At 37.5% G+C, this 17,264-nt stretch overlaps 1 protein-coding gene across 1 annotated transcript; it reads left to right on the top strand.

The window, feature by feature from the left end:
* The first annotated feature begins 967 nt into the window (after nt 1–967).
* LOC129099244 (natural resistance-associated macrophage protein 2-like) lies at nt 968–15,999 on the top strand. Its single transcript, XM_054608410.1, has 16 exons — nt 968–1,024; nt 3,110–3,199; nt 4,198–4,349; nt 4,445–4,567; nt 6,824–6,943; nt 8,151–8,257; nt 9,249–9,319; nt 9,401–9,468; nt 10,408–10,563; nt 10,668–10,826; nt 10,972–11,058; nt 11,765–11,884; nt 12,046–12,195; nt 12,648–12,721; nt 12,802–12,955; nt 14,404–15,999. The coding sequence occupies exons 1-16, from the start codon at nt 982–984 to the stop codon at nt 14,509–14,511; spliced, it is 1,782 nt and encodes a 593-aa protein (XP_054464385.1). The 5' UTR covers nt 968–981; the 3' UTR covers nt 14,512–15,999.
* Nucleotides 16,000–17,264: the final 1,265 nt, after the last annotated feature.

Below are 17,264 nucleotides of genomic sequence, written 5' to 3'. Positions count from 1 at the left end.
TGTCTGCTGAGTTTTTAATCTTTCATACACATCCTTTCATTTTTATCAAATAAAGCTCTAGATTTTGTATTAAAGCAAATATAGCTAGCTGTATATTGACCTTTACTAGGAGCATTACCGTTTATACTGTACCATTGAGGTCATGCATTTGGGGGATTTAAATGATATACTGGGTATATTATGAGCCCACCAGTATTTTAAGGGTAAATATTTCAAATTGTGACAACTCAAAGGCCAACCGACAAAATAGATTAACTGAAAACTATTTATAAAACAGCTAATTTAATAGATACAAAGAATAAACAATAGGTGTACTTAATTGTTTTTGTAATATCTGAAGTATGGCTTATGTGTTCAGAGAAACAAACTCATCGATTGGTTAGGGTTTATTTTGAAACTCCAAGCAGGAAACAACCATTGCTCTACGTTGCAAAACTTTTATATGGAAAAGAAAAAACAACAAAGTAAAGAAATCTTATAACTCACCTAAAACAAACATCCTTCAAGTGTATTATGTATATGTACACACACGCCTGTCTGTCTAATATGTGTTTTATTTTTGGAATCAATAACCCTTCAATAAGTCTCCTTTCCTCCTGATCCGGGGTCAGCTCAGACAGCTTCACTGTATTAACCGTGTCACGTGATAGAAACAGGACGTCAGATTCATTTGTGAGACATTGTACCGGTGTACTTTGTCCCACATGTCCCATCTCCTCCTCCTCTTCCTCCTCCTCCTCCTCCTCCTTCCTCACCTGTCCGTTGAGTCCACCTTTAGCTCGGAAGGACGATGTCCAACATATGTGGCCAACCTGCCGGATGCTCCTGCTCTCTATAAACTCCTCAGTGCAGATTCCGGGAAAAGCAAGGAGGAGAACACAATGTATCTCACACCCGGAATGTAGCTGCTGGTTTCGTTTGTAAGTTGAGGAGGTGGTTTTTTTTTTTTTTTTTTTTACACAGAGTTTAAAGAAACTAATAATGTCACAGAGGAAGAAGAAGATGTTTCCCTTCCTGCGGTCAGGTGAGTGGATTTGTTTAAGGTTTCATGCAGTGTTGTTATAAAGCCAGCAGTGGGGAATGTAACATTTGGTCAAGTACAGTACACACACATTTGAGGTACTTGTACTTTACTGGTTTCATTGTAAGCTGTTTTTTGAACTTCTACTCCACTACAGTTCAGAGTAATTATTAATTCAAATTAAAAAAATTCCACAAAAACAATATGAGAAGATAATATGAATGTTTTTGGGTTTTTTTTGTCCAAAAAGGTGAAACCATCTAATGTTTTACAAAAAGGCAAATATTCAAGTTTTTTTCAACAATACTGATTTGTGTGTAAGAACTTTTTACACACAAATTGACTTGACTTCTAGGTTGAGAACCACTGGACTAAACTAACTGTCTTCATATAAAGCAGTTAAAACTAGCTCTTACAGCTGCTTTTACAACAGTATTAACAATATAAAAATGTCATATATATATATTTATTCTTGCATAATTAGCTAAATTCACTTTGGGATTTAAAAGTATATTTTACAGCTAATACTGCTTCTTTTGCTAAGATTTTAAATGAATGACTTTTACTTGTAGTGGAATATTTTTACAGTGTGTTTGTAGTGTTGGTAGTTTTACTTCAACCACAGTTTATATTCTTCTTATCAAATGCTGCTGGATATGTGACTTTCTCCTCACATGTCCCTCGGTATATTTTAAAACGTTTTAAAAGTCATTTATAGTATAACAATAGTTCCGATTGACCTCATCCTTCTAAATGGCATCCATCGTTTCCGTTGGTTTACAACATAACATCCCCCATAAAGTTCTCACAGGAACATATAACTGTTTTGCTGAAGTGATGCTGTTTTACCAACAGAGAGCACAGAAGCCCTAGATTCACTCTGTAATAGGCTTATTAAGATATTTGCACCATTAAAGTATAATAGCAATTACAATGGGTCCTAATCTTATGGCTCTGGGCTTGTAGAGGGTCTCTTTGTCAAAATGTACAGAATAAACATAGAATGTATGATTAGCAGGAAGGGGTAGATATGAATATGCTACGATACATACAGTAATTAGAGTGAAATAATATATACAGAATAAACAGCTGATAGTATGATATAGTTTGAGTTTAGTGTATAAACACTATATATCAAATATAGTGTAAATATATGATTGAATGAAGGATGATGAATGAATACAGTATAGACAGAAGTATAAATATAATGTCTGTGTTCATATCTAGTAAAGATAAGTGTTTGTACAGGAGTGAAGAATAATAATAGGTATAGTTATATGTAGTTAAAAGTATCAATACAATCTGAATATCTTTATAGAATGTATTGCATATATGTTTTATTGTTTGTATTGTATACCTAATAAAGTGGCCACCTATTTTATAAAATGTCAAAACACAATCAAAAAGTCCAAAGTGTCTTCTTTAAATGCCCAAAAAACTAATAAAACCAATGTCGGTTTAAAAGTGTCTATCAATTAATGTATTAATCAACAATAAAAGTAGTCATTCCACAGATTTGCCCATTTCAGAATCATATATTGTATCAATGGATCAAATTATTGATTTATTAATGTGTTCATCTCTTGAATGTTGCAGCTGGTAAAGCTGGGGCTCATTTGAATTAGTTAACATTGGCAGGTATTTTATAATCTATAATACGACATCATAATTAAATAGTATAGGATATTTCTTATTAATATTCTTAATATGCAAAGTAATCATCCTGTTAAATAAATTTGGTGGAATAAATACTACAACGTATGCCTCCAAAGTGTAGTGGTGTCAAAGTATAAAGTGAACTTTAAAATTGAACTTAAGTATAGTACTTTAGTATATGTACTTGGTTACTTTCCACCACCGTAATACACATACAAGTGACCACTTAGACATCAAAAATACTTTAACTGCAGAGGTGAAACATTAGTCAGATAAGAGCAGGATCACAGACATTATTATTACTTTGCAAAGCAGGCCTGCGACTAACAATAATTATTACCTTTGCACTTTTTTCCCAGGATTTTGTTTTGTGTGTACTGTGATCAACATAACAGAGTTATAATCTCAATATAATTACTTGTTTGCTTCCAGTCAGAGACCCCGCTCCTGAGAACATCCACATCTCCTCTCTGCCTCCCAGTGTTCCCACAGACCAGGAACCAGAACAAACTGGAGGAGAAGGTGAGGATGTTTTGAGATGGCTCCTCTGACACTGAATCATCATTCTTTGTACCTTAAACCAGAAAAAACTCATTATATCACTGATCTTTGTTCATCCAATTCTCTTCATCTGGCTGCCTTCCCTGTCACTGTGTAGCTATATTTAGAGCATGGTCCTAGTTTTTAGAAATCGTCCATCACTTTGGTCCAGACTGAAATATCTCCCGATAACTAGCTGAAGGATTGTCATGGAAGTTAGATCAACAGAGACTATTCAGAGTTCTTTGCAAATGAAAATAAAATGCATTAGAACTATTATTTCTTTAACAACAAGCAATAAAAAACACGAATATAAATTAAAATACAATAAAACAAGAGTACTAGATGAATTAGCGCATTATTTGTGGTTCTCAGATATCTTCGAAAATATAAAATCTATCTATCTATCTATCTATCTATCTATCTATCTATCTATCTATCTATCTATCTATCTATCTATCTATCTATCCATCCATCCATCCATCCATCCATCCATCCATCCATCCATCCATCCATCCATCCATCCATCCATCTCACTCTCTCTCTCCAGGCTTAACCGTGCAAGAAAACTTTAGTCAATATAATTATCAAATGAGAGCGTAAAAACAAACTTAGTGTTTGATCAAATGTGTAAATGTGCTGGAGTCATTCATTGTGGCATTGTGTGCATTTACTACAGTGTATGATCTGTGTGTAATGTCAATCAACCACAAGCACTTTGATAACCCACATTTATTAGTACTATAGTTATTGTTGTAATAACTTTTTATTATTATTTATTTTTCTATTATTGTAGATTTCTTCTTATTGTTGTTGTTTATTTACCATTTTTAAGGGAATGAGAGAGAGCCAGGGCAGATGCATTTCCTTGCATTTGAATGTAAAACTGTACTTTTAAATAAAAAAAGAAATTAACTTGAACTTGAATCCTTGTGGGGGTTAGTTCTTGTTATTTCATCATGTTTTCTGTCACATTTCAGCCGATAACATGGAGTCAGAGAAAGCAGTGATCCAGACCACACACACACACAGAGTGACTGCCCCCTCGGTCTTCCTCCAGCAACAAAATAATGAGCCTGTTTCAGATACTTACTTTGAGCAGAGGGTCCCTGTTCCTGAGGAGGACAGCGAGGTAATACATGAGTCCATGAAAAGTGCACTATCTGCATGCAGTATAGTATGTAAAGATGTCGGTGTTACAGCTTGTATTTTTTCTGTATCCTGTAGAGGGTGTTTAGTATCCGTAAGCTGTGGGCCTTCACTGGGCCGGGGTTTCTGATGAGCATAGCCTACCTGGACCCGGGTAACATCGAGTCTGACCTGCAGTCTGGTGCTAAAGCTGGCTTCAAGGTAACTAAAGTGATGCTCGGACCACAATATCTAACACTGACTGTTGTGTTCACTTTGGTTGATTAACAATCATTTGATGTGTGCTTGAATGAATTTGTATGATATTAAGTGGATATTTTCTGATATAGCACCATATGAACACATCAAATTATCAAACTGTTTTATATCAACATGTGTCTCATGAGACCAAGCTCTTCATGTGTTAAGCAGCAACTTTAATAACTAATTTAGTTTAGTTTATAATTGGGCAATTCTTTATTTATGTCCTTGGGCCTATCATAGTTAAAAATAGAGACAAAGTCTAATTGGTACACTTCAAATGAATTACTTAAGGTTTAATGCTAAACTTACATATACTAGAGTCTTCTAGTCATTGCACAGATGGTCACCTGAACCTGCAAAAATATGCAGTTTGTCTGCAGGTAAACATATAATCCAACATATATGAAGAATAAAGTTTCCAGAAAAAAACACCATTAACTGCTAAAGGTATTTAAATAGCAGTCTAAAAAGCAGTCTCTGTTTTCCCTATAGTTACATTTACACCAGAATTAAGCCAAATTACATAGTTCTTTCTAAGCAATAATGTTTCCCTGAAACAAAACTTTACCTTTTATTGTAGATTTCTCAAAAACATTAATTTGTCAGCAAAACAAAACAATTCAATTGGATTAACATCCCAAATGGATTAACATCCCAAATCCTACTAAAATATGTGAAAACAAATACTACCTACAACTGTCCCACCTAACTAATAATGTTATTATAGTAATTGACTGAATTCAGACCTGACAGGGTAAGATTGGATGACATGTTGTCGGTGTGCCTTTAACAGGAAAGACTGTAAATAATGTGGGCTGGGTTACAATTATAAGCGTCTGGAAATAACTTGACTGGTAGGTTGACAATGTAATTCAACAAGTTGAAAAATGAGTCAACTTAGCAAACACTACATTGTTGACTCCACTAGCTGTGTACTTAAACACTGCCAGACATGAAGCTTCCCTCTCACTCTGCAGTTTGTCACCATGCAGTCATGTAAACTATACAAGCAATGAGACTTAAAGGACAGGTCATTTCCTTTCCATCTCAAATTAGCTCTGACATTAGAGAGTCTCACGGTACTGCAGGTCAAAGTTTAACAAAGGGGAACTTTGAACTGCAAAAACTAGAAACACATTCCTGAAGTCGTAAGTCGCAGGAGCTTTAAATAAAGTGAATGAGAGGTGGAGTGAATATTCACAGAGAGCGACCGAGCCCTCAGTCACAAACCTGACTGTTGAGTTTTCAAGTTAAGGCTGCAAAATATTGGCAAAAAATATCACTTAGTTGTGTTTCTAAAGAACTTAATGTCCCAATATTGTTGGGATAAATGTATTCTAGAAACGGCTCAAGCGGTCAAGTTTTTGGAAAATAGGGTCATTTTCGTGTTTAAGACAATGAAAGACAAGAAAACTGTCCTGGACAATATCTTGAAACAGACAAACAGAGAGTCACACATGATTGAAAGTTAAACTTCCCTGGCAGCATTTGAGATTTTTTCTGAAATTGCAAATCACATGTCATGTTATGTGAACCTGTAACGTTCTGTGTGAGGAATTCAAGTCGGGGAACATGAAGAAAAGACTTGAGAATGTGTAATGAAATTATTGCACAAATTATACCAACGGTGAGGATACACAAAGACTCATACTACCTCTATTAATCCGTCTAATATTAAAGTTTTTGTAGCGACCTTAGTCCACAGAGAAACGCATGTACAACAAAAAAACAGCTACATCTTTTCTTCTTTCTTGCCATTTTTTCAGTAGGCAAACAGCAAAACTTCCTCGGCTATATCAACGTATAAAATAATCCATCACAGAGAAAATTAGAGATGACAGAAAATGGTTTCCACTTCATTCCTCTTGCTGTCTGTGATTACTTTGTGTTGTAATGCAGCCAAATGCACATATTAATGCATATTATTGAGTTACATCACATGTGCATGCTGGTTCGTTGTCATGGCTTTCTGGGAAGTGAGCCATCGTTACCGTGTGTCTCACCTGCAATATAATTTTCACATTATATGTGCAAATAAAACATGCAAAACATTGACACGTTTTTTCTTGTCAAGTTCATTTCACATGTTAACAGAGGTATAAACCCTTTTTCTTAACATCATTTCACAAACTCAAAATCGTATTGAACCTTATCTGAGCTCATAAAGACGACCAATTAACAGATGATGCCTGACTCTTTTTCTCGTCTTGTCAGCTCCTCTGGGTGCTGCTGTCAGCCACCATCATCGGTCTGCTGCTGCAGCGGCTGGCGGCTCGGCTCGGCGTCGTCACAGGGATGCACCTGGCCGAAGTCTGCAACCGCCAGTACCACCCGGTGAGATATGAGTAATCCCAGCTGTTTGCATGAAATTATCTACAGCGCCTGCTAACACTCACTTTGGTCACTGTTTCATTAATGATAATAAGCAGAAATGCAGAAATGCAGAAATGACGCTATAAGAGCAGAATATGGCCCTTATAAGCAGAAGTGGCCCTGGTTTAATGTCACTGCCTCATGCATAACCGGAATGGAACTAACTTGTTACAGAAGCTCTAATCGTTGAATTATAACAGGAAAATATTCACAAAACCCTAAAAAATACAAGTCTAAAAAGGTTTTCAAAACTGTGAGAAAATGTGTTTGAATTTACAAATGAATCCAGAGTAACTTATAAAATGTTGGTGTTAAAATGCCTCTGCTTCCTAAAGTAGAACTGTTAACCACACGGCTAAAAAAAAAAGAAGTGTGACCAGCCATTTTGATCCCTGGAGCTTAACTACTGTGTTTCTGCTGGACACATTTTAAGAGGCTGCAATGCTTGTGTGAAAAAAAAAAAAGCAGGGAGCTGCATGAAAGGAAACATTTTCTAATGTTTCCATTTGTCCAACTGTAGTTCAATTCAATTCAATTCAATTCAATTCAGTTTATTTTGTATAGCACAATCTGTGCACATGCGACATCCTCTGTCCTTCCCTCACATCGGCACAGGAAAAACTCCCCTAGTGAGATTGTTCCTGTGTTTAAAGGACCAGAGGCACAGCTGAAGAAAGCAAATGTCTTTTGTATTACCCAGCCAGTCCAGTCAGTGTTCATGTACATAAACTATTTTAAAGTTTAAAGCTGTGAGCATTTGACTGAGTATGAGATATAAATGGACCAATGCAAGGTGATAATAAGTGTATCTAACTATATCCCTGAATTTCTTGCACTGAAATATTTTACATTGAAAACCATCCGAATTTATGTGGTTTAATTTCCCCTCTTTGTTTCCAGAAGTTCATTTTAATTATTTAGCTTCAGATATTCAGATTCAGACACAATTCAAGTGTTTCCAGTCACTCAGCTGAACTTTTCTTGGATCATGTGACAAACAAACAAACTGTAACCTGATAGAACAGAGGTCTGACCAGCTTCATTCAACTCAATTGATTAACTTTTAGAACCCAGATATTCATGTGAATATTTCATCTTGAATATTGGTGAATCTGTTGTTAGCTTGGATTGTGTTTTCTAAATAATCACACCTGTGTTGTCTGTCCAGGTGCCTCGTATCATCCTGTGGTTGATGGTGGAGCTGGCGATCATCGGCTCGGACATGCAGGAGGTCATCGGCTGCGCCATCGCTTTCAGCCTTCTATCCTCCGGCAGGTAATGTGAACAGACACAACATTAGTTTATTGTTTGCTGGGCTGTGGTCGATTAAGTATTCAGATCCTTAACTTAAGTACAAGTACCAGTCAGTTAAAATACTCTGTTACAAGTAAAAGTCCTGCATTAAAAATGTTTCAGTTAGTATGTAAGTATAATCAGGAATATGTTATTTTCTTATTAAAAGTAAAAAATGTCCCCTGTCACTATCATACTATTATATACTCTACTATTAGTTTATTAGTCATGCATTAATGCAAATGCAGGATTTTACTGTTGTAGTTACTGTTGTAGTTGGTGGTGTAGTTGGTCATTTGACTAATTATTATTTTCAATACGGATTATTTCGCTGATTATTTTCTCCATTAACCAATTGATTGTTTGGTTGTTGTTTTTAACCGGAGCTCAAAGTGACATCTTAACAATGTTTGTTTAGTCAGACCAGCAGTCCAAATCTCAAAATGATTAAACTCTATCCAATTCAATACATTGAAATCATTAAAATACTTAAAAGGAAAAGCTGCAAATCTTTGTGCATGGAAAAAGGCTTAAACGATTAACAAAGTAGTTGACTATTCATTTTCTGTCAATCAACTAACTGACTTATTGTTTTAGCTATACTTGTATAAACTGTTGGTTTAAAGTTTAATTTATAACAAAATTCTATTTTTCATCATATTTTATAAGCTCTTCTGTTTTGTAAAAATCTTAAGTAACTAAAGCTGTAAGATAAATGCAGTGAAGTAAAAACTACAATATTTTCCTTTGAAATGTAGAAGTTTAAAGTGGCATGAAAAGTAAAGTACAAGTACCTCAAAACTGTACTTAAGTACAGTACTTGAGTAAATGGACTTTTCCATTTTCCAAATTCCACCACTGACACTCGGACGGAGTCACAGTTTGATGAGTGTCTTGATTACTTCTTTGGTGTTGATTATAACCACTGTGTGTGTGTGTGTGTGTGTGTGTGTGTGTGTGTGTTTACCCTTAGGATCCCGTTGTGGGGTGGTGTCCTCATCACGGTCATCGACACTTTTGTCTTCCTCTTCTTAGACAAGTATGGTAGGTTGTGGTCGAACTCTTACAGGGAAATATGTCGCCACAACAACAATAAGTAAAACATCCTCATTTCTGTCTCTGCAGGCCTGAGGAAGCTGGAAGCCTTTTTCGGTTTGCTCATCACCGTCATGGCCATCACCTTTGGATATGAGGTACAAACATTCACATATCTGCAGTCAGGGCGTTTATGTCATAGAACAAAACTTAATTTCCTTATATCAGCCAACTAACCAAAAACCCATTCAAAGAAACATTGATGTTGCTACGGATTGGAAGTCCTAAAATGCTAACTAAATTACAGGTTTCAGTACTCATTGCTGCACCACTCTATCAAAGCATCCGTATTAAATTGAGGCTGTTCCATAACCAGTTACAAACTTCTTGTAGTTTGCTTTAAAATTAAAATAAAGTATCTGCAAAGTACTACAAGCAACATATGTTTTTTTAAATGCACTGCCGTTTAACTTCAACCCAGTGCTATAGCCTCATAGTAAGAAATATTTTCACCATTTATTCTCAACTGAAATGTCACACATATACAGTTAAAGAAACAAACAACCTGCAGATGCCTCTACTAAAAATACAAGAAAGGCATTCATTTTCATTTTCATGCAGAGTAACATAAACCGAGAGACCTTTTGTTTCTTTTAAGTGCTAATTATCTTATTATCTTTCTTTCTTTGTCATCTCTTCTTGTGTGAAAGTCTGAGCTCTTAGCTGACCTACATTGTGATGCCATAAGTTCTGTTTAGCTTTGTTTAATGCAGTGATCTTGCTGTAATACAATATATATTAAGCATGTGATACCCAGAGGCTGTGAACATTGTAGGTTTTTCTTTAGATTGCCGTTATCTTTATTGTCACTTAATGAGATCTTAGCTTGATATCTCTGGTAGATTTTTAAATTAGGTTTGACTTAATCTTCTTACATCAGATCTACGATGGCTGTTTGTTTGTTCAAAACAGGCTTTTTACAATAAAACTTCCTTTTCTGTAGCAACATTTCTGGTCACACTGTGTATCCAAATCTGGACATTTTCATTATTGGTTTATCATTAACCTCTACACATGCACTCTTTTCTCTTTGGCAGTATGTGATGGTGCGTCCAGACCAAGGCCAGCTGCTGAAGGGGATGTTCATGCCGTACTGCGAGGGCTGCGGGCCCGTTCAGCTGGGTCAGGCCGTCGGCATCGTGGGAGCCGTCATCATGCCTCACAACATTTACCTCCACTCTGCTCTTGTCAAGGTGCGATAAACTGCTGGATATCAATAGCATTCCCCCTTATTTTTAAATCAGCTTTATGAAACCTGTATCAGCAAATCCTCACAAGTGTCTTAATCTCCTCTTAGTCTCGAGAAGTGGATCGGTCGAACAGGAGAGATGTAAAAGAGGCCAACAAATATATCTTCATTGAGTCGACCATCGCGCTGTTTATCTCGTTCCTCATCAACGTGTTTGTGGTGGCTGTTTTTGCGGAGGGTTTCTACGGACGCACAAACCTCGAGGTGGTGAGTATCTCTGCACCCGTTGTTATTATCTAAGAAGAGTTCAATTTCATGATGTCTTTTGGAAGTAGAAAATTGTATGTTTCTTTTCTTTGGCTGCTTTGCTACAGACGTTTGTGTTTTTATTATTTTATTTTATTTATTCCAGTACAGCGTCTGCAATCAAACAGGAAGTCCTCATTCACAGCTTTTCCCTTTGAACAATGAAACTCTGGAGGTGAACCTCTACAAAGGGGTAAGTTCAGCTCAGTGAATTAACTTGAGGTAGGATTTTGTTGATTGAGCAGTATCAATTTAATCAAGTTAAAGGGGCTCTTCAGCTGTTAAGTAGTGGAGCCTGTGGCTCAGTGGAGAGCAGGGTCGTCCTCCAATCAGAGGATCGGCGGTTCGATCCCTGGCTCCGGCAGTCCATGTCGATGTGTCCTTGGGCAAGACACTTAACCCTGAGTTGCTCCCGAAGGCTGTGCCATCGGTGTATGAATGGGTGTGAATGATTAGAGAGACCCTGATGGGCAGGTGGCACCTTGCATGGTAGCCCCTGTCATCAGTGTATGAATGGGTATGAAAGGGTGAATGATTAGTAATGTAAAAGCGCTTTGAGTGGTCGGAAGACTAGAAAAGCGCTATACAAGTACAGTCCATTTACCATTTACCATAAAAGAACGCTAAAAAAATTGAAGCCACAGAAGGAGACTGCTGTTTAGTGCTGAGCAGGTTGACTACTTGTCAAAATAATGAGATGAAAGATGATAAACTGCTCTGTTAAGTTGAGGTATGGTGATAATTTGCTGTAGGTTTTTCATTATGAGTGACCCCTTTTCACATTTCACATAATCATTTTATTCCCCTCCTGTTTTAATTGAGCACCGTGGGACTTCACTGGTGAATTTAACGCTGCTGTTGAGTTGAGCAAACTTCTTTGTTTGCGTGTCTGTTTTCAGGGAGTGGTGCTCGGCTGTTTCTTTGGCCCAGCAGCGCTCTACATCTGGGCCGTGGGGATCCTTGCAGCCGGGCAGAGCTCCACAATGACTGGAACGTACTCCGGCCAGTTTGTCATGGAGGTCAGTGGAGTGGGAAGGAAGCTTTATATCAAAATGTCTGTGTGGAATCAGGCTTATTTAATTTAAGCGATGTCATGATATGCACACTGTTTGCTTTGCTGTCACAAACAAGTGCAGTTTTCTTGTAAATGTCACAGAGCGATGTGTTTTCCTCTCCTCAGGGTTTCTTAAACCTGCGCTGGTCGCGTTTTGCTCGGGTGTTGTTGACCCGCTCCATTGCCATCACTCCCACCCTGCTGGTGGCCATCTTCAAGGACGTGCAGAACCTGACGGGCATGAATGACTTCCTCAACGTGCTGCAGAGCATGCAGGTCAGGCAAAACTGAAAGCTAGTTCACTCGCAGCTTCATCAACAGCTCTCCACCTCCACCTGCATTATCTTTTCTTAATATATCACCTTTTAGTTCACATTTTGCTCTCATAGCACATTCTCATTCATTCAATCAAAAGGAAGACATTAATATGATTCAAATATTTTATTCAAGCCAATAGTACTGAGTTAAATAACTGGCTCCACTTTGTAATTGCCCAAATCTTTATCTCACAGTCTTGAACCTTTCTTTTTCCGATTTTTAATCATGTAGCACAGTAACAAAGACTTTTTAACTGTACTTTAACAAAGCAATGTCCCTTCAGTTTTGTGTTTGGGGAATCCTATATCAGTTTTAACTGTTATTTGAAATACCTGTTCATTGCTGACTTCTCATGAAATTGTATAAACTACATTTTAACATTATTACACATATTCATTCTTCTCTCACAGTTGCCATTTGCCCTCATTCCCATCCTGACTTTCACCAGTTTGCCATCTCTCATGAATGAGTTTGCCAATGGATTGTAAGTTCATCTACATCATAAAGACACAGAGACAAACGATAATCGTCTCTTCAAACACACTCATTCTCTTTTTCCTGCAGAGTGACTAAGATCGGAGGAGGACTCGTGATCTTGATCGTGTGCGCCATCAACATGTACTTCGTCGTGGTCTACGTGACCGACTTCGACAGTGTGTGGCTGTATGTGCTGGCAGCTTTCCTCTGCATGGCATACCTGGCATTTGTGGGATATTTGGTAGGTAACATTAAGGGAGCAGATCGAGGTTGTTCCACTGTGAAACCTAAAACGGGTTCCAGCGACTTAATCTTCTATTATAAGTACATTCAGAATATATCGCTGAGCAAGTCACAAAACCAGAGAATGCTGTCTGGTCTATTGATATTTACAGTGTCGTTGCTGCTTTTACCAGCCTGTTATTAATCTAATTAACTGTGAAAATCCGACAACCCTTCTCATGCCAGGTGATTCGAAGATGGTTTAAAATTTCATGAAAAATCTGATAATGTTAGGGAAGTATAAAAACCTTTTATACCTTATTATTCATGATTACTGGGATAAATATTTGCCGTGGAAATTAAACAATTAGTTGATTAATGAATTAGTCGAAAGAAAACATATCTGTCTTGATAATCACTAACTTTTTAAAGCAACAATGCAAAAACTACTTCCAGCCTCATAAATGTCATATTTGCTTGTTATTTTAGTCTTTAATAAATATCCTTTAATTTCAGTTTAAATCCAATTAGGAACTAGATGGCAGATAATGTTCTGCAATTAAATGCAGATAAAACTCTTGATTATTGGTACCTATACTTTCAGTCAGCAATCAGGCAGAAGCTTGGTGCCTCATCATTATCTTCAGGGTCTAGTCTGCATAATCTTGATGTGATTTTTAACCAATCCATGAGTTTTTAAAATCTTACCCAATCATGTTTCTTTCAAGAAACATGGCCAAACTTGGGTCTGTTGTGTCGAGAAATGTAACGGAGATGCCCATAAATACTTTTATCTCATCACATTTGGACTACTATAATTCTCTTTTTACCTGCCTTAATAAATCCCCCCTACACCGTCTACAAACTGTTAAAAATGCTGCCTTTAGGCTCTTAACACAATCGAACAGATGGTCACACATTACACCTAATTTAACCTCAGTGCACTGGTTTCTTGTTAATTTTAGAGTTAATTCCAATATGTTGAGCTCAGTTATAGAGCCAAAAATATCACAACCTTCTGCACTCCCACACCACAACCAGAGCTCTTAGGTCTTTTCGTTTTCTACATGTACCTCGGATACATTTTAAGCGCCAGGGAGATTGTGCTTTCCAGTCAGCAGCTCTAAGCTATAAACTGTAATAGTCTCCCAATAATCTTGATGTCTTTGGTCCCAGTGGAAAAAAAACAGCTAAAAACCCATCTGTTCAGGAAGGCATTGTAGCATTTTGCATTTTATGATTTATCTTGTGTCTTTTCTCTTTTTTCCCCTTTGTTTATTTGGTGTTTTATTCATTTGATTTGACTTGATCTTATTTTATTTTATTGACTGTGCAGCACTTTGTGACTGGTATCCGTCAAAGGTGCCATATTAATAAACATCGCTTGCATGCTTGCTCATACTGAATATGGGATCTTTGTCTGATCAATCGACTGATACTTTTTGAATCTCTCTGTCTGTGCTGCAGGTGTGGTTGTGTCTGATAGCTCTGGGAGTTTCCTGCCTGGATCCGACCACAATGAGAGGGAACGACACAACCATCCTGATCGACCAGCAGCCAGAGTTTGACTCCTGAGTCACTTATGGACCTTTTCAAAAGTGCAGCTGTGAGCAACCTAATGGACCTTTTAACTGTTTTCTCTTCCAGCACATTTAGTCTTCTTAAATGCCAATTTATTAAAAATAGAAGTTCAGAAATTAATGTAATATATTTTTGTATTTAGTAATCAAGAAACTGATATTGTTAATGTCTGTATCTTTAGTGACGGTTCAAATACTGATTTTACAAAACAATTAAGATGAGTTTGGCCTAATTGACTGGTTTACAGGTGTAATGAAGTTTTACTTTAACGCTGGTTACATTAAGAGTTAACTATAAACCTGATAGTTGCTTGATAGAGTATATGGAATGCTTCGTTTAATGCCCGCCTTAACAGTAGGAGAACTGAACACTGAAAACAAAACGTTATACATTGCCTCACTACATCACCTCCCTGTCTTACATTATATCACTCTGAATTTATTATTATTATTGCAAGGCACGGTGCACCATGAAGGTCACTTTCTAAACTACTAAACAAAATACGGTTAATTTAATTATGAAAACTCTCAATAAACATGAGAAAAATAAGGTAATCCACCAGATAAAACTTAACAAAAATAAATCTTTGTATGATGATGGAAAAGCACATAGATTTTTTCAGTGCTTCCCAGCAGAAATATATGTTTATTTACTAATAATATAATTAATTACCCAGATAATTAATACCTGGACCCAGATAACCAATTAAAAACACAACAGCTTCCTGTTGCACCATGAGATAAGATGACACAATAACTGTAATTTATAAGTGTGTAACATCTCTCGACAGCCAAATATATAAGACTTTTGCAAATGAAAAACTAACACTTTTGTTTGGGGAAACTGAATTCAATGCACTTTAAGCCTCAGTGCAGTCTCCCTTTTGAACACAGGGAGGCGGTGCAGGCCACCAAAGACACTCCTCAGATACAGTAAATGTCTCACTGCCAGAGCTGAACAACATAACACAACACACTAAATGACACGGTGTGTTACATCACGTTTTATGACTTACATCCCGTTTTATGTTGTCGTTACGGCTGCACAGGAACAGCACTCTTGGATCAAACAAGTTGAATATAATTAGCTGCGGTGATTTGACTGCTATATTCCTGTGCATTCACTTGAAATTTGACATGCCTGAGGTGTTGGTATGTCTGAGGAGTTGCAACTATTGTGCAACTGCAAGCAAGCACTGCTGGTTTCAGTGTTCCTAGAATTCCAGCCCTGAAGTGCTTCGGCATTTGCAAGCCCAGGAGAGAGACAGGTTTTTCTTTGCATTGTGGCGGGGAACTTTTTTTTTTATTTTTCCTGTCATGGAGGCAGAGTTATGTAAGAGAGGAGAGTCTTCCCACCGCCCCTCTCTGTTTTTGTTTTTCTCAATGAGCCAATGTCTCCCTGCCTAGGCCTCACAGCCTGTCCAGTAGGCCCCTTTCCTGGAAACATAGCCTAGCAGAGGCCACTCAGGGGCCTGCAGAGGTGGGAGGGGAGGGGAGGGGAGGGGAGGGGAGGAGAGGAGGGCAGAGGGGGAGGGTGGGCGCTTCCAGCAAATCACATGATTGTAGACCCTACAGCCCCGGCCCTACATGAGGCTCAGATGCTGCAAGCACATTTCAACAGCTAGTTTGTCATCAACGTGATTGGACGTAGCGTGGCCGAGTGCATGAGCCTGTAAGGAGACGCTGTGGATTCCCAGGTGTGAAATGTAGAAATAGAACCACAACGCCTGATGGATGTATATGGAGTGTATTTCTATTTGTGTGTATGTGTGTGTGTACCTCAGTGCGTGTATGTGTGTGTGTGTAAGAGGTAAATGTTCTTTTTCCATCAATGTAAACATCTCCACAGACAGTTTTGCTATGCAGTTTAACTTGTTGAATAGTTTTGTAAGGATTATTTCTGAATCTTTTTTCCCATAAAAATGATTTACATTAATCTGATAAGCTACTTTAACAGTGTTGTATTTGTATATTTGCTTTAATGTGTAGACATGTAACTGATTTGCAAATGTAAGTCGCTGATTTATTTCTGGAAAACATTATCCTTGATGAAGCTGTAGTAGCAGAAAGCCCCATGTTGTTTTATTACTGTGGCTTGCCAGAACTGACAAATTTAATTAATTGCAATGATAAAAAATATTAAATGTGTTAACACAATAAACTACAGCATTGGACTACAGGAATTGTTTTTCAGGATTATTTAAAAAAAAGTCACATTGGCTTGCATATCATATATTTTCCTTTACCTAAACATGAATTTTTGGTTTGAAATGTGGCACACTTGGGGTTTATTTCTATGTTCATCTCGTGTGTTTTTTTTACATGCATGCTTGCGCATTAGTTCTGTTAACTGGTGAAAGATGGATGTAGGTTTAACTTGTACCTGATGTTTGAAGTCACATGTTTTGGACAGCTTTTTCCAGGGGTACAACGACAGCAGCACACTCAACACTCCGCTCAGGGCCTCAAACGCCAGCTTTCTCCCTTTGCTCTTCCTCTCAGAGGAATGCAACGCTAAAAGAACGAGAGGGCAAGAAGCACCAGTGATTAAGGCAAAGATAATGAATTTCAAATTGATTTAGTAAACAGTGGCATCAGCTGTAAACCGCATGACTTTTTCCAGCTGTGCGGTCCATACTTATTTTGTATATATTTTTACACAGATCTGTCGGTGCTGCCCTAAAACGCCCGACACCAGGAATGCAAACAGCAGAGCCATTCTTGTTTATGTCTTGCATTGTGGCCACT

This window comes from Anoplopoma fimbria, chromosome 12, assembly GCF_027596085.1.
Source record: "Anoplopoma fimbria isolate UVic2021 breed Golden Eagle Sablefish chromosome 12, Afim_UVic_2022, whole genome shotgun sequence".
Lineage (NCBI taxonomy): Eukaryota > Metazoa > Chordata > Actinopteri > Perciformes > Anoplopomatidae > Anoplopoma > Anoplopoma fimbria.
This window is presented reverse-complemented; position numbering and strand designations above follow the sequence as displayed.